The 25,699-nt window shown below is 35.6% G+C and overlaps 1 protein-coding gene across 8 annotated transcripts in view; it reads right to left on the bottom strand.

The window, feature by feature from the left end:
- TMEM135 (transmembrane protein 135) overlaps positions 1–25,699 on the bottom strand; it is a 360,134-nt gene that overhangs the window by 67,434 nt on the left and 267,001 nt on the right. For all 8 annotated transcript variants that reach the window (XM_055355660.2, XM_055355659.2, XM_063693451.1 and 5 more), the window contains one exon: positions 19,604–19,650. In XM_055355660.2, coding sequence (XP_055211635.1) covers positions 19,604–19,650 — 47 coding nt within the window. The remainder of the gene's footprint in view (positions 1–19,603; positions 19,651–25,699) is intronic.

Here is a 25,699-nt window from a genome sequence, read left to right as displayed (position 1 = left end):
CGTATTTTCAAAATCAGATTATATTTATATCTCAAGCCTAAATGAGGTGGAATTAGTTGTAATTAAAACTGAGGTATAAAGGTATGTAAGTTTATATAGTTGGAATCACTTATTTTGGCTAATATAATGGATCCTCTAATAATATTTAAACATAATGCGACATTTAGTTTAAAAGTAAATTCAAATAAGTTTATAACTTCAAAACCTCATTTTAAAAGACATCCATTAAAAGGTTGTCCTAACATGGAGACAGGGAGTAATCTACCGCTTAGGGTAATAGGCAGGTCTTGAGGTCAGTGTTTTTAATAGATCCCTGAAACATCAATGTATTTCATTATAAAGTTAAAAAGTTATTCCCAGTTTTGTAATTTACCAACCAGATGATATACTAGCAAATTCTGGGAAAATAATGTCTTATAGCTACATTGAAGATACACACAAAATGAATGTATATCCTTTAAATATAAAAGGCTACTCTAGATAAATACTGAAGACCTCCTCTTACCTCACTGCTTCTAGCAACCATTTCCTCTTAACCCTCCCTTCTCTTCACCTTCACTTCCTCTCTTACAGGCAGGGAGAGAAACAGTCAACTATAAAGAAAGAAGGCCAACTACATGGCAGCTCTTTGGCTATGTTAATTTTTTAAATTGCTTGTAGATACTTTTTTTTTTTCTTTCAAGAGACAAGATTCTCCTTATGTTGCCCAGTCTGGAGTACAGTGGCTACTCACAGGCACAATCGTAGCGCACTACAGCCCTGAATTCCTGGGCTCAAGCAATCTTCCTTTCTCAGCCTCCTGTGTAACTGGGACCGTAGGCACGTGCCACCATGCCCAGCTCTTGCAGATACTTTAAGAGTCACCTGTGGCTTTATTTAGTTATGATAAAACATGTCCAGAAAGATATAAATAATGAAGAAAAATTGGATACCTTGTTTGGCTTCATTCATCACTCATTTTAATCTTTCTAGCTTTTTAAATCCAGCTTTCAATGGATACACTAACAACTAGTTCAGAGTAAGGCTGGCAATAGAGAGAAGGATGGCAGAATTTTGCTCCTCTGCAAATTCAGGGCCAACACATTTGTTTCTTTGCCCTGCCCTCTTCTTCCGACCCCTACCTGCTCTGAAGTGCCAATCTCCACTCTATACTCCAAGATCCCTTTTTGTCCAGTCCCATTTACTGTGCTGTCCCAAATTCCTCTAGTCAGAATGGTGTCAGAGTGGGGGAGAAATGGAGAAGAAAGGGAAAAAAAGAGGAAGGAAAGGAAAAGCCCCACTTTAAATCATTATCCCAATCCTTTGGCTCCTCAATTTGTAGTATTAACCTATTTAGTTTTGTTATTTTATATTTTGTAGGGATGGGGTCTCCCTATGTTGTCCAAGCTGGTATCAAATCCCTGGGCTCAAACAATCCTCCTGCCTTGGCTCTTAAAATGCTGGAATTACAGGAATGAGCTGCCACACCAGGCCCTTATTTTGTTTTTAACCATTCTCTCCCTAAGATCTCCAGTTCTGTCCTTCTGTCCCATCACTCCCCATCCCCCCACACACTGAACTCTAGCTCCAAATATGGGATTGTGGAGTAGCTCACATCTGGATAATTCCCAGTCCTTTTGCTTTAGTGCTAACACGCTGGACATCAATGTATTTTCCCAAAGAAATATTATCATAAATATTATTTGTTTCGATAGTAGCATTGGCACTGTACTTCAACTATATTTTATAGATTCATTTATAGGTTGAATAACTTTTAAAGATGGGCTTGGAAACATAAATAATGTTTAAAAATATTATGTTCTTGTAGGATTATGTGTTCTGACTTTTCATAGCCACAGAGATCATTTTATCCATGACAAATTTAAAATGAAAGAAGCCAAGTATCTTATTGAAGGCCACAGAGTTTGTAAGTGGTAGAGCCAAAACCTAAAGAGGGGTCTGTTATATATGGCATTGAAGACTGTACAATTTCTATTCTACCATGGAATCTCCTAAAACACATGTATGTTTTTTAATTAAGTCAATGAAAACTCTGAAAGGCTAAAAATTTTACTACTAATCCTTAAATTTTTTTAACTGAGTATCATTCATTCAAACATTTACTGGGTACTGTTTTACCTAAAACTCCCTCTAGTAATCACCAATACTAATAAACTATTACTGACATTGTCAATGAAAAAAATACTCAAATTATTTTAAAAACTCACCACTGTTATTAGAAATTTATCATAATTATTTCTTTTACCTATGAATGTTTGATGTGCTGAGACCTGCAAAGGTAACAGATTGTTATATATAAGACACCCTTCTTGCTCAAAACAGAAATGCTTTATTGAAAAAATGTTTTTTTAAAATCTGTGGACTGTCATTTTCAAAACAACAATAATTTATTTTCATTTCTCATAACTTCTAAAGAGTGAACTGAATTTATAAGAATTATCAATTTTTTGTCAATAATATAAAAAGAATTTGTAAAACATGAAACAAATTTACTTTTTCATGAGACAACGATTGTTACTATTAAATTCTAGGTAAATTGTAACTTAGAAATAAGATTACACAGTGCCAATTTGATGTACCTTAACAATGCTAACAGGTTAAAATTGCATCAGGTTAGAAGTGTACACCAGGATATATGGCTCATCCTTTAAGTTCAAACAACAATCTTGATTGACAAAGAGGCTACTGTATCCAGTGGAACCTCTGGGAACTATTGCAGAACTAGAATAAGACTATCAGCAATGAATAACATATTAGTGGTGTGAGTTTTCCACTGATTTAAAAACATGTGAATGTCATCCACTTTTGAACTTTGACATCAGTGAAAAATCACAAACAAAATATTCACATTTTTAAAACCACCTAAGAATGTCATTTTTATTGCAAGTGTTTGAAAGGCAACTGGCCATTTTTGACATGATTGTGTCCCATTAAGTCCTTGCCTTAGGGGTCGCATTTTAGGTTCATGCTGTTTCTCCATACAATATTTCTCTTTGCCTTCTACTAAAACAATTTATATTCATTATAAAATGTTAGAGTAACTTCTTTATCTGGGCACAACTACCTCAAAGACTGACAGGTAAAAAATTGACAATAGATTTGCCACAAGTTTCTCATTCTTAGAGTACACTCAACAAATGAGCAGGCTAATTTTTTTCTACCAATAAAGAAAGTCAGATCACAGTCATGTGACTTGGTGTAATAAGCTTTGTATTCTCACAGGAAATGATTCACAGCATTTATGAACCTATGTTTTCTCATGTTTTCCATTTGTTTTGAGGAAAGTAACACTCCTAACAATCTCAATACTTCTTCTCATCGAACAAATTTTGCATTTTTGGTAAACTCACAGGTTTGGCTGACAATAATAGAAGTGCCTCATTTCATCTGTATGTATCTTCTGAGGAATAATGGCTTCATGTTTGTCCTTGTCTATATATAATACACACACACACACACACACACACATATATATATATATATATATTTTTTTTTTTGAGATGAAGTTCTGCTCTTGTTGCCCAGGCTGGAGTGCAATGGTGTGATCTTGGCTCACCACAACCTCCACCTCCCAGGTCCAAGTGATTCTCCTGCCTCAGCCACCCAAGTAGCTGGGATTACAGGCATGTGCCCCATGCCTGGCTAATTTTGTATTTTTAGTAGTGACGGGGTTTCTCCATGTTGGTCAGGCTGGTCTCGAACTCCTGACCTCAGGTGATCTACCTGCCTCAGCCTCCCAAAGTGCTGGGATTACAGGCATGAGCCACTGTGCCCGGCTCCATGTCTATTTTTATAAGAAATTAAATTATCTTTTAAGAAAGACCATGTATTTAGAAAGCCACGAGCATTAGATTTTTCTATTTCCTAGTTTTTTTCAGTCCTCTTTCACTTAAAACACATGTGCAAGGCTTCCAAACCATTTTAATTTCTTCCTAATCATTTATAATAATTTCTCCCAGACAATTTTAATAATCTACCCCTAAATGTTGACATTATGGACCAGAGGTTAGACTCTATTCTCTTTCCCATTCCCCAATTTATCAATCTTGTCTGCTTCTTCAATCTTCTCTTATTCACTTAAACTTTCCCAGAGTCTAGTCTCTCCAGTCTAAGAAAGAGAGAGAAGGAGGGTAGCAAGGGGACAAGAAAGAAAAGAAAAACCCTTAATCCTCTAGCAAATGGCCCTATCTTTTTCTCTCAAGCTTCTTGAGTTTACTAAACTCACTCTTACTTCCTTATTTCACATTTATTTCTTAATCCACTACCCCAACCCACCTACAGAAATTTCTCTAGCAGCTTACCACTGACCATCAGATTGCAGATGAATACTTTTTACCTCTCACTTACTGGATACATCTAGAGCAATAACAATAAAGATAATGCTGTCCTTACTGAAATTGTGTATTTTAGTCAACTTTCTCTCTTGGTTTAAAAACAATCACTACTCTTAACTCTGCGTTTGCTAAGTGATCAGTCACTGTTCTAGGTGCTCACGCGTTTTAGTTCAGTGCTTTTTCTCACTACTGGCTGTTATCCATCAGTGAGTCACAGCAGCTTTTTAAATACATAAATTAGAATAGGAAATATCCAAATATATCACATGTAGGAAGGTTCAGTATTTTTCTGAGAAATTTATATACATATATATACATGTATATATGGTAACATAATCATAATATATAAAATATCGTTCTTATTTTGGGTCGTCACATCAAAAACATTTGAAAGACAATGTGTCGTATTCAATCCTCAAAGCCCTACCTATGAGGCCCACATGTTAATTTACACTTTTCATAATGAAGAAAATGAGGTGTAGCAAAGTTATGTAATTCGTCTAAAGTCAGACAGCTAGTGTGACAGCTAATAGTAGCACCTAAATTTAACAAGGTATTTATAATGCCTCTTGCCACTACTCTGGCCTCTGCTTTACTGACTCCTTTCCTACTGCCTATGCTTCAAACATCAAGATTCTCCAGTCCATACTTGGAACACTTTTTCTTACTATCCGTATTCTCACTACAGAACACTATCAACCTGCATGGTTTAAACTAATATCTACATGCTGATAACTCCTAAATTTCTATCCCTGACCCAGATTTATCACCTGAGCTCTGAATACCCAACTGTTACCCATTATTTCTCTAGCTGAATGTCATAAAAGAACCTCAGCCTCAGTATTTGCAAAGCTTGTATTCAATTTTCACACATTTTTCCTATTTTATAATTTGCTTACCTTCCAGCGTTTTTCATCTTCCTCATCCAAGCAGCAATCCTCATATCTCAGATAAACCTACTCTTCACCGTATCATTGCCATAAGCTTTGGTCAAGTCCTCACCATTTCTCTGCTGGATAACTGCAACAGCATCCCCTATTACCTGTGATATACCCCCTCCAAATCCCAAAATCACTCTCTGCATTGCTGCAAGTAATCCCTTTATAATAAAATCTAATTATTTAAGGCACATCTCCTAACTCTGAAATACAACTTTTAACCTCTAAATTCTGTATATAATTTGATTTTTTTAGGCTAGGTTCTTGTGTATTTTTAAGCAACATTTTTTTAAAAAGAACCTAAGACCATATATTTGGCCACAAAACAAGTCTTAAAAAATTCAGAAACTTGAAATCATATCAAGTCTCTTCTCTGACCAGAATGGAATAAAATTAGAAGTCAATAACAAAGGAAACTTTGGAAACTACACATAGACATTAAACAATACACTCCTGGGAACCAATGAAGAAATTAAGAAGAAAATTTAAAAATTTCTTGAAACAAATGAAAATGGAAACACAACAAACCAAAATCTATGAAATACAGTGAAAGCAATACTAAGAGAAAAGTTTATAATAAGCACCTACATCAAAAAGCAGAAAAACTTTAAGCAAACAACATAACAATGCATCTTAAAGAACTAGAAAAGCAAGAGCAAACCAAGCCCAAAATTAGCAGAAGAGAATAATATCAAAATAGAAATAAAATACACACAAAAATACAAAAGATCAAAAAAATGAAAAGTTGGTTTTTTGAAAAGATAAACAGATCGACAAAACTTTAGCCAGAATAACTAAACAAAATGCACAAATACATCAGAGATGAAAAAGGAGACAGTGCGATTCATGTAATTCAATTGAATTACAGCAGAAATGCAAATGCTCCTAAGAGACTATAATGATCAACTATATGCCAATAAATTGGAATACCTTCAAGAAATGAATACATTCCTAGACACATACAATCTACCAAAATTGAACCATGAAGAATTCCAAAACCTGAATAGACCAAAGACAAAGGATGAGATTGAAGCTGTAATAAAAAGCCTCCCAGCAAAGACAAGTCCAGAACCTGATAGTTTCACTGCGGAATTTTACTATAAGAACTAATACCAATCCTACTCAAACTATTCTAAAAATAAAGGAGAAAAGAATACTTCCAAACTCATTCTATGAGGACAACAGTACCCTGATACCAAAACCAAACACATAGCAATAAAAGAAAACTACAGGTCAATATATCTGATGAACACTGATACAAAAATCCTCAACAAAATACTAGCAAACCAAATTACACAGCACAGTAAAAAGATAATTCATCATGAAAAACTGGGATTTATCCCAGGGATGCAAGGATGTTTCAACATAAGCAAATCAGTACTAAGTGAAAGCAGTACTAAGAGAAAAGTTATAACAATAAGCACATCAAAAAAACAGAAAACCTTTAAACAACCTAACAATGCATCTTAAAGAACTAGAAAAGAGCAAACCAAGCCCAAAATTAGCAGAAGAAAATAATATCAATGTAGAAATAAATGAAATACACACAAAACATACAAAAGATCAACAAGATAAAAAGTTGGTTTTTTTGAAAAGATAATCAATGTGATACATCATATAAACTATGAAAAACAAAAAACATATGCTCATTTCAACTGATGCTGGAAAAGCACTTAACAAAATTCAACATCTTTTCATGATAAAAACCCTCAAAAACCTGGGTATCAAAGGAATATACTTCCACATAATAGCAGTCACACACAACAGACCCACAGATAGTATCATAGTGAATGAGAAAAAACTGAAAGCCTTTCTTCTAAGATCTGGAACACAACAGGGATGCCCACTTTCATGACTGTTATTCAACGTAGTACTGAAAGTCCTAGCTACAGCAATCAGACAAGAGACAGAAATGAAATTCAAATTGGAAACAAAGAAGTTAAATTATCCTTCTTTGCAGATGATAGACATGGAAAAACCCAAAGACTCTACCAAAAACTATTAGAATAAACAAATTCAGTAAAGTTGCAGGATCCAAATCAACATACTAAAATCAGTAGCATTTCTATATCCCAACAGTGAACATTCTGAAAAATAAATCAAGAAAGTAATCCCATTTACAATAGCTACAAATACAATTAAATACCTAGGAATTAACGAAAGAAATGGAAGATCTCTACAATGAAAACTATAAAACACTGATGCAAGAAATTAAGGAGGACACCAAAAAATAAAAAGATTGCCATGTTCATGGATTATAAGAATCAGTATTGTCAAAATGTCCACACTACCCAAAGCAATCTATAGATTCAGTATAATCCGATCAAAATGCCAATGACAGTCTTCATAGAAATAGAAAAAAAAATCATATAATTTATATGGAGCCACAAATGACCAAAAATAGCCAAAGCTATCCTAAGCAAGAAGAACAAAATTGGAAGAGTCATATTACCTGACTTTAAATTACACTACAATTACACTACTTCTTCAAAAGAAGACATACAAATGGCAAGCAGGTATATAAGAAGGTGCTCAACATCACTGATCATCAGAGAAATGCAAATCAAAACTACAATGAGATATCATCTCACCCTAGTTAAAATGGCTTTTATCCAAAAGACAAGGAATAACAAATGCTGTGAGAAGATGTGAAGAAAAGGAACCCTTGTACACTGTTGGTGGCAATGTAAATTAGTACAACCGCTATGGAGAACAGTTTGGAGGTTTCTCAAAGAACTAAAAATAGAACTACAATATGAACCAGCAATCTCACTGCTAGGTGTATTCCCAAAAGAAAGCAAATCAGTATATCAAAGAGATATCAAGCACTCTCACATTTACTGCAGCATTATTCACAACAGCCAAGATTTGCAAGCAATATAAGTTCCCATCAACACATGAATGGATAAAGAAAATATAGTACACACACACGATGGAATGCTATTCAGCTATTTTCTTTTTTTCTTTTTTTTTTAAAGGCTATCAAGCTGGCAGCCAAGATGGCCGAATAGGAACAGCTCCAGTCTAAAGCCCCCAGCGTGAGCGACGCAGAAGACGGGTGATTTCTGCATTTCCATCTGAGGTACCGGGTTCATCTCACTAGGGAGTGCCAGACAGTGGGTGCAGGACAGTGGGTGCAGAGCAACATACGCAAGCCGAAGCAGGGCGAGGCATTGCCTCACTTGGGAAGTGCAAGGGGTCAGGGAGTTCCCTTTCCTAGTCAAAGAAAGGGGTGACAGATGGCACCTGGAAAATCGGGTCACTCCCACCCTAATACTGCGCTTTTCCAACAGGCTTAAAAAACGGCGCACCAGGAGATTATATCCGGCACATGGCTCGGAGGGTCCTACGCCCACAGAGTCTGGCTGATTGCTAGCACAGCAGTCTGAGATCAAACTGCAAGGCGGCAGCGAGGCTGGGGGAGGGGTGCCAGCCATTGCCCAGGCTTGCTTAGGTAAACAAAGCAGCTGGGAAGCTCGAACTGGGCGGAGCCGACCACAGCTCAAGGAGGCCTGCCTGCCTCTGTAGGCTCCACCTCTGGGGGCAGGGCACAGACAAATAAAAAGACAGCAGTAACCTCTGCAGACTTAAATATCCCTGTCTGACAGCTTTGAAGACAGTAGTGGTTCTCCCAGTACACAGCTAGAGATCTGAGAACGGGCAGACTGCCTCCTCAAGTGGGTCCCTGACCCCTGACACCTGAGCAGCCTAACTGGGAAGCACCCCCAAGTAGGGGCAGACCAACACCTCACACAGCCAGGTACTCCTCTGAGACAAAACTTCCAGAGGAACGATCAGACAGCAGCATTCGTGGTTCACAAAAATCCGCTGTTCTGCAGCCACCACTGCTGGTACCCAGGCAAACAGGGTATGGAGTGGACCTCTAGCAAACTCCAACAGACCTGCAGCTGAGGGTCCTGTCTGTTAGAAGGAAAACTAACAAACAGAAAGGACATCCACACCAAAAACCCATCTGTACATCACCATCATCAAAGAACAAAAGTAGATAAAACCACAAAGATGGGGAAAAAACAGAGCAGAAAAACTGGAAACTCTAAAAAGCAGAGCGCCTCTCCTCCTCCAAAGGAACGCAGCTCCTCACCAGCAACAGAACAAAGTTGGACGGAGAATGACTTTGATGAATTGAGAGAAGAAGGCTTCAGATGATCAAACTACTCGGAGCTACAGGAGGAAATTCAAACCAAAGGCAAAGAAGTTGAAAACTTTGAAAAAAATTTAGACGAATGTATAACTAGAATAACCAATACAGAGAAGTGCTTAAAGGAGCTGATGGAGCTGAAAGCCAAAGCTCGAGAACTACATGAAGAATGCAGAAGCCTCAGGAGCCGATGCAATCAACTGGAAGAAAGGGTATCAGTGATGGAAGATGAAATGAATGAAATGAAGCGAGAAGGGAAGTTTAGAGAAAAAAGAATAAAAAGAAATGAACAAAGCCTCCAAGAAATATGGGACTGTGAAAAGACCAAATCTACGTCTGATTGGTGTACCTGAAAGTGACAGGGAGAATGGAACCAAGTTGGAAAACACTCTGCAGGATATTATCCAGGAGAACTTCCCCAATCTAGCAAGGCAGGCCAACATTCAGATTCAGGAAATACAGAGAATGCCACAAAGATACTCCTCGAGAAGAGAAACTCCAAGACACATAATTGTCAGATTCACCAAAGTTGAAATGAAGGAAAAAATGGTAAGGGCAGCCAGAGAGAAAGGTCGGGTTACCCACAAAGGGAAGCCCATCAGACTGACAGCGGATCTCTCGGCAGAAACTCTACAAGCCAGAAGAGAGTGGGGGCCAATATTCAACATTCTTAAAGAAAAGAATTTTCAACCCAGAATTTCATATCCAGCCAAACTAAGCTTCAAAAGTGAAGGAGAAATAAAATACTTTACAGACAAGCAAATGCTGAGAGATTTTGTCACCACCAGGCCTGCCCTAAAAGAGCTCCTGAAGGAAGCACTAAACATGGAAAGGCACAACCGGTACCAGCCGCTGCAAAATCATGCCAAATTGTAAAGACCATTGAGGCTAGGAAGAAACTGCATCAACTAACGAGCAAAATAACCAGCTAACATCATAATGACAGGATCAAATTCACACATAACAATATTAACTTTAAATGTAAATGGACTAAATGCTCCAATTAAAAGACACAGACTGGCAAACTGGATAAAGAATCAAGACCCATAAGTGTGCGGTATTCAGGAAACCCATCTCATGTGCACAGACACACATAGGCTCAAAATAAAAGGATGGAGGAAGATCTACCAAGCAAATGGAAAACAAAAAAAGGCAGGGGTTGCAATCCTAGTCTCTGATAAAACAGACTTTAAACCAACAAAAATCAAAAGAGACAAAGAAGGTCATTACGTAATGGTAAAGGGATCAATTCAACAAGAAGAGCTAACTATCCTAAATATATATGCACCCAATACAGGAGCACCCAGATTCATAAAGCAAGTCCTGAGTGACCTACAAAGAGACATAGACTCCCACACAATAATAATGGGAGACTTTTAACACCCCACTGTCAACATTAGACAGATCAGCGAGACAGAAACTTAACAAGGATACCTAGGAATTGAACTCAGCTCTGCACCAAGTGGACCTAATAGACATCTACAGAACTCTCCACCCCAAATCAACAGAGTATATATTTTTTTCAGCACCACACCACACCTATTCCAAAATTGACCACATAGTTGGAAGTAAAGCTCTCCTCAGCAAATGTAAAAGAACAGAAATTATAACCAACTCTCTCTCAGACCACAGTGCAATCAAATTAGGACTCAGGATTAAGAAACTCACTCAAAACCACACAACTACATGGAAACTGAACAACCTGCTCCTGAATGACTACTGAGTACATAACGAAATGAAGGCAGAAATAAAGATGTTCTTTGAAACCAACCAGAACAAAGACACAACATACCAGAATCTCTGGGACACATTCAAAGCACTGCACAGAAGGAAATTTATAGCACTAAATGCCCACAAGAGAAAGCAGGAAAGATCCAAAATGGACACCCGAACATCACAATTAAAAGAACTAGAAAAGCAAGAGCAAACACATTGAAAAGCTAGCAGAAGGCAAGAAATAACTAAAATCAGAGCAGAACTGAAGGAAATAGAGACACAAAAAACCCTTCAAAAAAATTAATGAATCCAGGAGCTGGTTCTTTGAAAGGATCAAAAAAATTGATAGACCCCTAGCAAGACTAATAAAGAAGAAAAGAGAGAAGAATCAAATAGACGCAATAAAGAATGATAAAGGGGATATCACCACCGATCCCACAGAAATACAAACTACCATCAGAGAATACTACAAACACCTCTATGCAAATAAACTAGAAAATCTAGAAGAAATGGATAAATTCCTTGACACATACACCCTCCCAAGACTAAACCAGGAAGAAGGTGAATCTCTGAATAGACCAATAATAGGAGCTGAAATTGTGGCAATAATCAATAGCTTACCAACCAAAAAGAGTCCAGGACAGATGGATTCACAGCCGAATTCTACCAGAGGTACAAGGAGGAACTGGTACCATTCCTTCTGAAACTATTCCAATCAATAGAAAAAGAGGGAATCCTCCCTAACTCATTTTATGAGGCCAGCATCATCCTGATACCAAAGCCGGGCAGAGACACAACCAAAAAAGAGAATTTTAGACCAATATCCTTGATGAACATCGATGCAAAAATCCTCAATAAAATACTAGCAAACCAAATCCAGCAGCACATCAAAAAGCTTATCCACCATGATCAAGTGGGCTTCATCCCTGGGATGCAAGGCTGGTTCAATATATGCAAATCAATAAATGTAATCCAGCATATAAACAGAACCAAAGACAAAAACCAATGATTATCTCAATAGATGCAGAAAAGGCCTTTCACAAAATTCAACAACCCTTCATGCTAAAAACTCTCCATAAACTAGGTATTGATGGGACGTATCTCAAAATAATAAGAGCTATCTATGACAAACCCACAGCCAATATCATACTAAATGGGCAAAAACTGGAAGCATTCCCTTTGAAAACTGGCACAAGACAGGGATGCCCTCTCTCACCACTCCTATTCAACATAGTGTTGGAAGTTCTGGCCAGGGCAATTAGGCAGGAGAAGGAAATAAAGGGTATTCAATTAGGAAAAGAGGAAGTCAAATTGTCCCTGTTTGCAGATGACATGATTGTATATCTAGAAAACCCCATCATCTCAGCCCAAAATCTCCTTAAGCTGATAAGCAACTTCAGCAAAGTCTCAGGATACAAAATCAATGTACAAAAATCACAAGCATGCTTATACACAAATAACAGACAAACAGAGAGCCAAATCATGAGTGAACTCCCATTCACAATTGCTTCAAAGAGAATAAAATACCTAGGAATCCACCTTACAAGGGACATGAAGGACCTCTTCAAGGAGAACTACAAACCACTGCTCAATGAAATAAAAGAGGATACAAACAAATGGAAGAACATTCCATGCTCATGGGTAGGAAGAATCAATATCGTGAAAATGGCCATACTGCCCAAGGTAATTTATAGATTGAATGCCATCCCCATCAAGCTACCAATGACTTTCTTCACAGAATTGGAAAAAACTACTTTAAAGTTCATATGGAACCAAAAAAGAGCCTGCATCGCCAAGTCAATCCTAAGCCAAAAGAACAAAGCTGGAGGCATCATGCTACCTGACTTCAAACTATACTACAAGGCTACAGTAACCAAAACAGCATGGTACTGGTACCAAAACAGAGATATAGATCAATGGAACAGAACAGAGCCCTCAGAAATAACGCCGCATATCTACAACTATCTGATCTTTGACAGACCTGACAAAAACAAGAAATGGGGAAAGGATTCCCTATTTAATAAATGGTGCTGGGAAAACTGGCTAGCCATATGTAGAAAGCTGAAACTGGATCCCTTCCTTACACCTTATACAAAAATAAATTCAAGATGGATTAAAGACTTAAATGTTAGACCTAAAACCATAAAAACCCTAGAAGAAAACCTAGGCATTACCATTCAGGACATAGGCATGGGCAAGGACTTCACGTCCAAAACACCAAAAGCAATGGCAACAAAAGCCAAAATTGACAAATGGGATCTCATTAAACTAAAGAGCTTCTGCACAGCAAAAGAAACTACCATCAGAGTGAACAGGCAACCTACAAAATGGGAGAAAATTTTCGCAACCTACTCATCTGACAAAGGGCTAATATCCAGAATCTACAATGAACTCAAACAAATTTATAAGAAAAAAACAAACAACCCCATCAAAAAGTGGGCAAAGGATATCAACAGACACTTCTCAAAAGAAGACATTTATGCAGCCAAAAGACACATGAAAAAATGCTCATCATCACTGGCCATCAGAGAAATGCAAATCAAAACCACAATGAGATACCATCTCACACCAGTTAGAATGGCAATCATTAAAAAGTCAGGAAACAACAGGTGCTGGAGAGGAAGTGGAGAAATAGGAACACTTATACACTGTTGGTGGGACTGTAAACTAGTTCAAGCATTGTGGAAGTCAGTGTGGCCATTCCTCAGGGATCTAGAACTAGAAATACCATTTGACCCAGCCATCCCATTACTGGGTATATACCCAAAGGACTATAAAACATGCTGCTATAAAGACACATGCACACGTATGTTTATTGCGGCACTATTCACAATAGCAAAGACTTAGAACCAACCCAAATGTCCAACAATGATAGACTGGATTAAGAAAACGTGGCACATATACACCATGGAATACTATGCAGCCATAAAAAATGATGAGTTCATGTCCTTTGTAGGGACATGGATGAAATTGGAATCATCATTCTCAGTAAACTATCGCAAGGAGAAAAAAACCAAACACCGCATGTTCTCACTCATAGGTGGGAATTGAACAATAAGAACACATGGACACAGGAAGGGGAACATTACATTCTGGGGACTGTTGTGGGGTGGGGGGAGGGGAGAGGGATAGCATTAGGAGATATACCTAATGCTAAATGACGAGTTAATGGGTGCAGCACACCAGCATGGCACATGTATACATATGTAACTAACCTGCACATTGTGCACATGTACCCTAAAACTTAAAGTATAATAATAATAAAATTTTAAAAAAAGAAAAAGCCTGTCATTTGCAGCAACATGGATGGGACTCAAGGACTTTAAGTAAAATAAGCCAGGAAAACAAAGAGAAAAATCACATGTTCTCTCCCTCATTTATGAAAGCTAAAAATTAAGACAATTGAACTCATAGAGATAGAGAGTAGCACACGGGTTACCAGAGGCTGGAAAAAGTAGTGTTGGGGCAGGGTGGAGGGTAGTGGAGTTTGTTAATGAGTACAAAAATATAGCTAGATACAAAGAATAAGACCCACTATTTGATAGCACAACAGGGTGACTACAGTCAACAATAATTTATTGTATATTTAAAAATAACTAATAACTAAGAATATAATTACAATGTTTGTAACACAGAGAAATGATAAATGCTGGAGGCAATGAATCATTTATCCTGATGTGACAGTTAGGTATGCACTGTATGCCTGTATCAAAACATCTCATGGACCCTATAAGTATATACACCTACTATATACCTATAAAAATTAAAAATTTTAAAAATTAAAAATAAACATAGAACCGAATTAACATTAAAGACCTTTCACTTAAAAATCAGTAAATGGTTTAAAGGCCAAGATCAAAAGTTTTTTATTTGCTTCTAAAGTTATCTCTAATATACTAAGGTATGCTTATATAAAGATGTTCAAGAATAATCACAAGTCTTTCATTCAAGACTTGCAGGTTGTCCAGCCAACAAATAGTCTGGTTTTCTTAAATAGATAAACTAAATCTACACCTTGAGACTAATAAAATCATTTATTTATGCCTTCACAGAGAATTGATTAGAATTCTCAAATGGCAAAAAGAAATAATGTTTCTAAAAGTTTAAAGTATAACAATAAACTCTGACTTACACTGATTTCTAACTGAAACTGCCATGCTGCACAATGTTGACATCAGATTATTTAAGATATTTCTACTGTGAATCAGTCCCATATAGTCTATAGATTAACTGCTATGACAAGTTGGAACCATTCAACCTGTAGGTTAAAATAAACTTGGATTTGTTGTTGCTTTTGCAAAGGCATGTGGAAAGAATTTCTAGCTGGTACTTACTAGGTTGGGATTGAAGGAGTTATAATACACTTTACAGTACTATTTTAAATTTATCTATAAAAATTATGCTGAACTACTTCTTTTCTCTCAAATATTCCTCATAGACAGATACCTAATGGTGAATATAAAATCAATGAATTAATATTTTTAAATGTTGTATTTTTCTTTTTTATGTGTGAGTAGGGTTAAGTGCAATAGTTTTGATGTTTATTGTTGATTCTTTCTTTTGCTTCTTAATTAAAAGATTTAGTAATCAAAAGAAACTGATCTCTTTTTCTACATGACTGTTGGGAAGACCCCAATCAATCCTGAATGAAAAATTATGATGAATGCAAACTGCTTTGCCCATAAATACATATTTGGAAGTAAAGAAATTATTTCAAGGGGTGCATGAGACCAAATTTTCTAAAAAGTTTTTAAATATGACTTCTGCTTGGCCAAAATCGATAGAAACAAACAATGCCCTAAGGTACAGCAATGATAATAGCATACATAATAATAACAACGTGATTGAACAAAGGATGTAAAACTATTATGAAGAATGCCCACTGAGATTATACAAAAAGCTCTTTCAAAACATCCCTCAGGATATGTTCCACCTTCCCTTGTAATCCAGTTCCTAACAGAATCCATAGCATGTATGGGTATCAAGAGACACTTGTGATGGCTAGCTACATGGCTGGCAGGCCAGCTGACCAGAACAGAAGTAGAGCCCTCTCCTCACACAGTACCTTTTCCCAGCCCAAGCCTTGAAGCATTTCACATTACACACCAGAAGTAAGTGGATGATTCCATTTGAACATAAGCCTTACTTCTGGTGCATAATATGAAAATCTGATTATAACATATGAGATAATATATGTAAAATAACTATTAAAAAACTATTAAGAGCTATGTAAAAGTAAGTTATTTCATTACACATTATAGTTTTCACATAGTTTTCAATATCAGAAACGTGTTGCTTTTAAGTAAATTCATAGTATAGTCATCACATCTTGTGACATCTTTGGAAAATATTTATGAAACTACTTCTCAAGTTCTTTCTTTGAAAAAAAAAAACTGGCATATTTTCTTTTTATTGAAAGCAGGCCTCATTTCCCCATTTCCCCTTTGCCCATTCACAGATTAGGATAAAAACACAAGTTGACTTATTTCAAATATAAAATTCTTCCCTATCCTCTTCTCAAAGGAGGTTACCATAAATGGAGTCCTGGGGACAATATCATTTGACTATCCAACTTCATGCAATTAGATTTAACATAATTGTTAATAAATGAAATAAATGTGTCCTCAAATGTATGTATTTATAATAAAATTTAATTTTAAAATAAAATATTCAAATGCAATTGGACCTGCCAAGTGTTATGTACAATAGTGTTTGTTCATTCCCAACACAAGCTAGCATGCAGACAAATCTAATACTGTTTTGTTTGGTTGTAATACTTTATAAATTGTTTGATTTTACCATTTACCAAACCTCTGTTGAGCTATTCGAACAAACTTCTGCCAAGAACAGCGAATTTGGTGATAGTACTTCTTTTAGGAGAAAAACAACCCCTTTCCTCAGAAAATTAAAAGTGTTTATTTTGGCATTTAAACCTTGTATTGAGCCTTCTGGAAAGTATTTTAAACTGTTGTTTTTAACCTAGACTTGTGACTGAAACAGGAAAAGGTTCCGTAGCTCTGCACCAAAACACATATTTATAGGGTTGATTTTCTTTCTACACCAAAAATAGTGGGTTGATGGCAGCAGTTTTCAAAACATAATTTCCTAGACCCATGCTATAAATTGGGTCTTTATTGGTGTATTTAACAAATGATTTTTTTTAAACCTCAAACACTTCTGATGACTAAGAAATGCTACACATTAATCACATATGTCTTTAAGTGCCACAATGGGAAAGATTTTAAATACCTGTTCTGTTAGGAATTTTCACGAAAAAGAAAATTTACTTGAGATTGGACTTTCTTATTGTGTATGTCAACAAGTTATGTTTCCAGTTTTTAAGCTTTTCATGATTGCATTTTCCCTACTGGGTATGCTATATCTTCAGGCTAGATAGAACATAAAAATATGAAGACAAACTATGTGAACTTTTTGGAATATTGTCTTAATAATGTGTCTGAATACAATTAAGAAGTTTTTAGAAATCAATGAGTCATTGTTCCTAACTCCCACAACCCACTTCTAAATTATTAAAATATAGGAAAGAGGCCACAGGAAAAGTGTATTGCATATGAAGATACAGTAAAAGTAATAAATAGATGAAACAATTTCACAAAGACAACCAGATAGCTCCAATAATTCTTCAGTCATTAATGACTGATACAAAATCCTATGCATCCCAATGACTGATACAAAATCCTTTGCAGTTCAAGTCCTCCCTACCTTGACTCGTCATCTATGTTTCCCCTTCTAAAAGCCTGGCTGTCTCTTTACAAGAATAATTACAGTAACATCATCATTTTTTATTTGCATATGACATTTTTAAAACTCAAAACAATTTAAAATTATATAATTGTGCTTTATAAAATGTTTATTAGGACATACTAGCAGGAAATTAGTGGTTTAAAAATCACATAATAGAGATTTATGATCTCTATTATGTGATCCAGCAATCCCACTGCTGGGTATATACTCAAAATAAAGCAAATCAATATATCGAAGAGATATCTGTACTCCCATGTTTGTTGCAGCACTGGTCACAATAGCAAAATCTGGAAGCAGGCTAAGTGTCCACTGACAGATGAATAAATAAATAAAATACGGTACATAATATACAATGGAGTATTATTCAGCCATAAAAAAGAATGAGATCCTGTCATTTGCAACATAGATGGAACTGGAGATCATTATGTTAAGTGAATTAAGCCAGGCACAGAAAGGAAAATGTCACATGTTCTCACTTATTTGTGGGATCTAAAAATCAAAACAATTGAACTCATGGACATAGAGAGTAGAATGATGGTTACCAGAGGGTGGTAAGAGTAGTGGGGAGCAGGGGGAGGTGGGGGTGATTAACGGGTACAGAAAAAGAAAGAATGAGACCTACTATTTGATAGCACAACAGGGTGACTATAGTCAATAATAAATTGTACATTTTTAAATAACTAAGAGTGTAAATTGGATTGTTTGTAACACAAAGGATAATAGCATCTGGTTATTATTCATCACATCCCTGTATCAAAACATCTCAGGTACAACTACTATGTCCCCACAAAAATTAAAAATAAAAATTTTTTTAAAAATTCTGGTATGGTTGGATTGTTTTATTCTTAAGGAAATATATCTACCAAATATATCCTACTAAAAATCTGCAACTGTCTTTGCTAATTAAGCACAGATTTTAATTTGAAAAGCCTGGTCCCATCTGCTAAGATTGAATTTTGCTAGAACCATAAATATAAAAAAAGATCTATTCAAATGAGGGCAATAAGAGTAAAATAAATGGAAATTAATTGGTATCACTAAAAATAAAGAAATAAAGATTATAAAGGAGGGGACTCTCCCTAATCAAAAATCATTCGCACACTGCTGGGATTATACGAAGATGGCAGAAATCCTTCTTACTGGCATTTAAATCTTGGGCCATCCTAACACTCTTCCCCTTAGCCCCCAACAAACCTGAGACCAGTGTCAATGAAAAGTACAACTTTGACATTACAACAAACAATATTTTACAGACTATCATTAATGTGCTAGGTTATCCTTGCAGAAGGCTTAGATAGAGATCTACTGTCATTTTTTCTTATCTAAATGTAAAATGTTGATTGTTTTATAAGCAGAGTGAAAAATACCTAGGTATTTACATACAATCAGGTCCATAAAAGATAAAAATTCACTTATCAGGATTTGAGTCCTATTAATTGACATATTCAACTTTCTAGGATGAACTTATAAATAGAATGGGGGGTGGGGAGAATAAGTCTTCCTTCCCTCTCTTTCTCTTTTCTTAACTCACAAAAGAGCAATGATTTACCTCTGTCCACTCTGGGCGGGGGTGTGGGGGGGAGTATGCTGCTTGTAAGGGATAATTATTTGGAGAACACTTTAGTTTCATGGTTGACAAAATTACAAAGAGATACTGTTTGGGGTATTAAAGTAAGTATAACAGAACATACCTGAAAAAGAACATGTACATGGCAGCTGTGATGCAAAACAAAAGGACCTGTAACAAAGAGAAAATATATTACTTGCAAAAGAACACTGACATCACCATTTGAGTGACTCATAAAAGCAAAATACTATTAAATCTTGTGCCTGAAACAATAAAAGGATATACAAACCAGTCACACACATTTCATATTCCTCAACCTTTCATATAAACCAAGCTTGTTCAACCTGCAGCCTGCAGGCTGCATGAGCCCCAAGACAGCTTTGAATGTGGTCCAACACAATTTGTAAACTTTCTTTAAACATTGTGGGTTTTTTGCAATCTTTTTTTTAGTTCATCAACTATCATTAGTGTTAGTGTATTTCAAGTATGGCCCAAGACAATTTTTCTTCTTCCAACGTGGCCCAGAAAAGCTAAAAGATTGGACACCCCTAATATAGCCCATATTAGGAGAATAAATTGCAATACTTATATGTAACTATCATCATGTATATAATTATATATAATACATACATATATAGACGGATAGAAGGGTAACAGGGTTCACAAAAAAGGGAACAGCTAATTTTTAACTGTCTGTTAGAAAGCCTAAACATGCAAGCTTAACTTAAAAACAAGGACAACAGCTTTTGTATAATCAGTTCAGTGAATAAATCAGAAAGGTTATTAACTATGATACGAAGATGACCAGATCTTCTAATGTAAAATACAGTCCAGTTGTCAACCAATTCTAATCAATAAGAAAAGCTCATAAAAATACAATATTCCTTTGTGGAATACAGACTAGCTATAAAAGTAATTCCTCTAGAAGCAGGCACAAGAACATCTGAAATGATGATTTCAAAAACATCACAGTAAACACAACATATTAAGATGGTATGTTGAAGGAACCCAGAACTCCAGTCCTGACTAACGTCTTAGTTATACCAAAAAAACAGATTAGAAAAGTTGTTTTAAATCACAAAAATTAAAATTGTAGAATGCATTCTTATGTTAAAAAACAACAGTACAAATTAAGCCTAAAAATCGTCAATGGCCTCACATCACAGACAAACAAGAAACGAACTTTCTTTCAATTATGAAAGGGTGACCACAAGAACAGAAATGAAAACACTGCAAAAAATGTTTTGCTATTTCTAACACAAATAATTTCTAGTCAACCTGATGAAAGCATGGTAGTTTTGCCATTACAAATCAAGCTTGACAAGTTTGCTGTCTTAGCCTAAGATAAGCATTATACATACAGCCTGAATGACTTAGAAATATATAAATATACCAATGAAAAAGAGGATTGTTATCAATTAATATGAAGTAAATATTATATATATTTATGTAACATTTTATATCTATAAAATCTCTTTCTGTGCTAAACACACATACTCTCCTCCCCTCCTTCTTTCCCTCCTTCCTTCCTCTCTCCATCTCTCTTCTCCACTGACTTAAAACACCCTATCCATGATGCATAAGGTTCATTTTGCCATTTCACTGTTTTTAGAAACATAACTTAAAGCATGTAAAATAACTTTCAGTTATTCTAATTGATTATAAATTGAAGTCTAAGTGGGTTTATTTACTGGTTATAATTTGCCTAACAAAACCCAGTCATGATACTCAATTTTTTTAAATTTCTCTATCATTCAATCCCCGTTGGACAATGTCATCCTTCCCAGATGTTCAATGCTTGAGACTTTTCCTGCACTAATCAGTGTCCCCCTTGCAGATCACACTAAAAACCTATCTAGAAGTATCCCACAAATCTTTCACACACTCTTCATCTTCTCTAAATATCCAAAGTCTGCCTTCCCTCAAAATGTTGCCAGGTTCTATCCTAATATGCTAACCTATCTGTGTTCGTACTAAACTGATAATTATCTTTATAAATAATACACTTGAAACTGAGAAAAAGTACTATGTTTAAGAACTCAAGCTTTAGAGTAAGATAGATCTGGGTTTGAATCTTAGTTCTGGGTAACTCTAGATACTTTATATAATTTCCCTAAACCTTAGATCCCTTATCTATAAACTGAGACTAATATCATACTTTGAATTATTTAGAAGAATTAGTGAGATGATGCATATAAAAGTGGAGGCATCAGCAGATTGTTTTTATCTTGTTTTGTTACTGACATAAGTGATCTAGATAGAAAAACCTAACCCAGAGACATAAATCTGGAAAGAAATTATTTTTAATCAGGCAGCCCTTTTGAAATCTCTAATATCACCAATAATTAGGAGAATAAATCAAAAGGATATTACAGTGCAATTGACAGATTCATTAAACAAATATTTATTGAATTCCTACCACGTGCCAGGCACTGTTCTAAAACTTAGAACAATGCACAAAATGGACAAAAGTCTTTGCCCTCATGGAACTTATCTTCTAGCCAGGTGAGAGAATATATTTTTAAAAAGATGTATGTTAGACAGTAGTAGGAGTTTTGGAGATAAATAAAGTAGAATAAGAAAAAAGAAATACAGAAGACTGGGGATTGTTATTTTATACAAAGTGGTCAAAGAAGAAGAGACTTGTTAGCAGAGACACTATAAGAGAAAAGCCAGAGGACCATATGCATAGAGCCCCTGGAAGGATTTTGGATTTTATCAAGAAAGATGGGAACTTAATGCAAAATATGTTTGTTATTATTTTAAAGATGCTAAAAACAACATTTCATTTTTAGCTAAGTTTTTAAAAAGTTTTTAAAACTGTGCTAGTTTATCATTGTGACTTTCACAAAGTATTCTTCCAAATAAATCTAAATCCACAGTTAAATAATGAAGAATATTTCCTCTGTGTTTGAAATTACAGAATTTTAGAGCTGAGAGAAACTTTGAAACAAACCATGATATTTTTTCATCAGGAAACTCAGATCCTGAAAAGGTAAGTGATATGCCCATACTCACTGAGCTAGCTGTATCTTACATTCCTTCATTAAACAAATATTGGCCAAGTGGTTACTCTGTACCTGCTAGATAGGATATTTAAATATAATTCTGACCCTCAAGGACATTACAGGATACTGTAGTCCAATACTGTAGTTACTGGACACGTGTGGCTATCTAAATGATTTAATAGCTTTATTGAGGTATAATTAATATAAATTGTACATATTTAAAGTGTACAATTTCATAAGTTTCAACATAGCTATATACCTGTAAAATAATCATCATAAGCAAAATAATAAACATATTCACCCAAAAAGCTGCTTATAGCATTCTCCCATTATTTGTTGGACAGTAATTCCACCTTTCTTTGGCTTGATGTTAGCTGTCTTGTAGTTTTAACTGATTGGGGTCTTTATATTTGAAGTGCATTGCTTGTAGGCAGCATATAATAGTTTCCTGCTTTTTTATCCTATCAGAAAGTCTTTGTGTCTTAATTGAGATATTTAGACTATTTACATTTAATGTGATTATTGGTATCCTTATGTTTAAATCTATCATCTTGCTATTTATTTCTCTACTTGTCTCTTACTGTTTTTTCCCCTCCTTTCTGCCCCTTTTAGATTAACTGAGTTTTTGTTCTGTTTTGTTTTGTTTTGTTTTTTGAGACGGACTCTCGCTCTGTCACCAGGCTAAAGTGCAGTGGTGCAATCTCGGCTCACTGCAACCTCCACCTCCCAGGTTCAAGCAATTATCCTGCTTCAGCCTCCCCAGTAGCTGGGATTACAGACATGTGTCACCACACCCAGCTAATTTTTGTATTTTTAGTAGAGATGGGGTTTCACCATGTCAGCCAGGCTGGTCTCAAATTCCTGACCTCAGGTGATCTGCCCACCTTGGCCTCTGAAAGTGCTGGGATTATAGGTATAAGCTACTGCCCCCAGTAACTGAGTATTTTTCAATAATTCCATTTTATTCCCTTTGTTGGTTTATTTTAGTGTTGGTTTTATGGTTTATAGTACACATCTCTAAATTGTCTATATTCAAATGACATTATACTACTTAACACATAGAACACAAATCTTCCAATAATGTATTTCCATTTCTCCCCTCGACCTTTGTGCTATTATTGTCATCCATAGTGTGTGTATGTACAGATACATCTAAATTCATCATATTTTAATCACTTTGACTTAAAAATGTAGGTCTGCAAAAGTTTTTTCATTTTGTTTTGAAAGATACTTTTGCTGGGTATAGAATTCTGGGTTGATGGATCATTCTGTTTCAGTGGTTTACAAATGTCACTCCATTGTCTTTTCACAATTTGATTATGATGTGCCTGGGGTAGTCTTCAAAATATTTCCTGTAGTAGGAATTATTAGGCTACTTGGATCTGTGGGTTTACAGTTTCTATTAAATTTGAGTAATTTTCAGTCATTATTTCATCATTATTTTTTCTTCTCCTTTCTCCTCTGCTTCAAGAACTCCAACTACATGAATAGGTTACCCACAACTCACAGATGTTATCTTTATTTGGTGATTAAAAAAGAAAAAACAAAACCTTGGCCAGGCGCCATGGCTCATCCCTGTAACCCCAGCACTTTGGGAGGCCGAGGTTGTCAGATCACTTGAGGTCAGGAGTTCATGACCAGTCTGTCCAACATGGCAAAACCCTGTCTCCACTAAAAATACAAAAATTAGTCAGTCATAATGGTGCATATCTGTAATTCCAGCTACTTGGGAGACTGAGACATGACAATTGCTTGAACCCAGGAAACAGAGGTTGCAGTGAGTGAGATTGCACCACTGCACTCCAGCCTGGGTGATGGAATGAGACTCTGTCTCAAAAAAAAAAAAAAGTATCTTTTCTCTCTATGTTTCATTTTAGATGGTCTCTATTCTTATGTCTTCAGGTTCACTAATATTTTATTCTGCAATGTATAATCTGCCATTGATACAATCCAGTAAGCTTTTCATCTCACATATTTTAATTTTCATCTCTAGAAGTTTCATTTTTCCTTTTTCCCCCTATTTCCATATCTCTAACTTTTTGAAACTATAAAATTCAGTTATGATAACTCTTTTTAATGTCTTTGCCTGCTAATTTAACATATTTATAATTTCTCATTTGGCATTAATTTGCTGATTTATCTCTTCATTATGGCTCAAATTTTCCTATTTCTTATTGCATGGTGGTAATTTTTTACTGGCTGTCAGCCATTCTAAATTTTACCTTAATGGGTGTTGTCTATGTTTGTATTCCCGTAAGTTTTCTTGAGCTTTGTTGTGAGACACAGTTACTTGGAAATGGTTTGATCTTTTAAAGACTTGCTTTTAAGATATTTTAACAACAATGAAATCCAGGACTAATTATTCCCCATTACTAAGGTAAAACATTATGTGTACTTTACCCAATGCCATGTGAATCTTTGAGATTTTCCAGTCTGGCTAATAAAACAGTATTCCTATTCCTGTTTGAGTGCTAACTACTCAATTAAAAACCTCTAATTCTTCAGATTGTTCCTTCTTTGGCCTGGAGCAGTTTCCTCACATGTAAGCCCTACTCAGTAATCAGCTGAGTATTTTCCTCTCTAGTCCCCTGTTCTGTGAACTCTATCCAGCATGGTCCGCCTACACTTTGAGCTTTATTTCCTCAACTCAGAAAGTCCTCTAGGTTTTGTCTGAGTGACGCCTCTTTGATCCATGCCTGGAAATTCTCTCTAGACAGTAAGCTTGGGTAACTGTAGAGCACATTTGTTTCCTATATCTCAGGGAACACTGTCCTTCAATACTTAATATCCAGGATATTGCATACCATTTTTTCATAGACTTTGTTCATGTTTTTGATCAAGTTGCTTCCACTCTCCAACTGGAAGAGCAAATCTATTACGGTATCAAATCATGACTGGAATCAGAGTGTGGTTACTTAAATTTAAATTAATTAATTTAATTAATTTAATTTAATTTAATTTAAATTAAATAATATTAAAATTTGTTTCCTCATTCACCCTAGCCATATCTCAAGTAATCAAAAGCCATATGTGGTAGTGAATACCATAACAGACAGAACAGATATAGATCATTCTCATCACTGCAAAAAGTTCTACTGGAAATCTCTAGACAGTGAACGACATTTTCACTGTGTATTACAGCAATGTTTTAGCACTTTACATGTTTTAACTTTAGCTGCAAAGTATACATCTGCACATATATATACTTTACA

This window comes from Gorilla gorilla, chromosome 9 (assembly GCF_029281585.2).
Source record: "Gorilla gorilla gorilla isolate KB3781 chromosome 9, NHGRI_mGorGor1-v2.1_pri, whole genome shotgun sequence".
In the NCBI taxonomy this organism is placed as follows: domain Eukaryota; kingdom Metazoa; phylum Chordata; class Mammalia; order Primates; family Hominidae; genus Gorilla; species Gorilla gorilla.
This window is presented reverse-complemented; position numbering and strand designations above follow the sequence as displayed.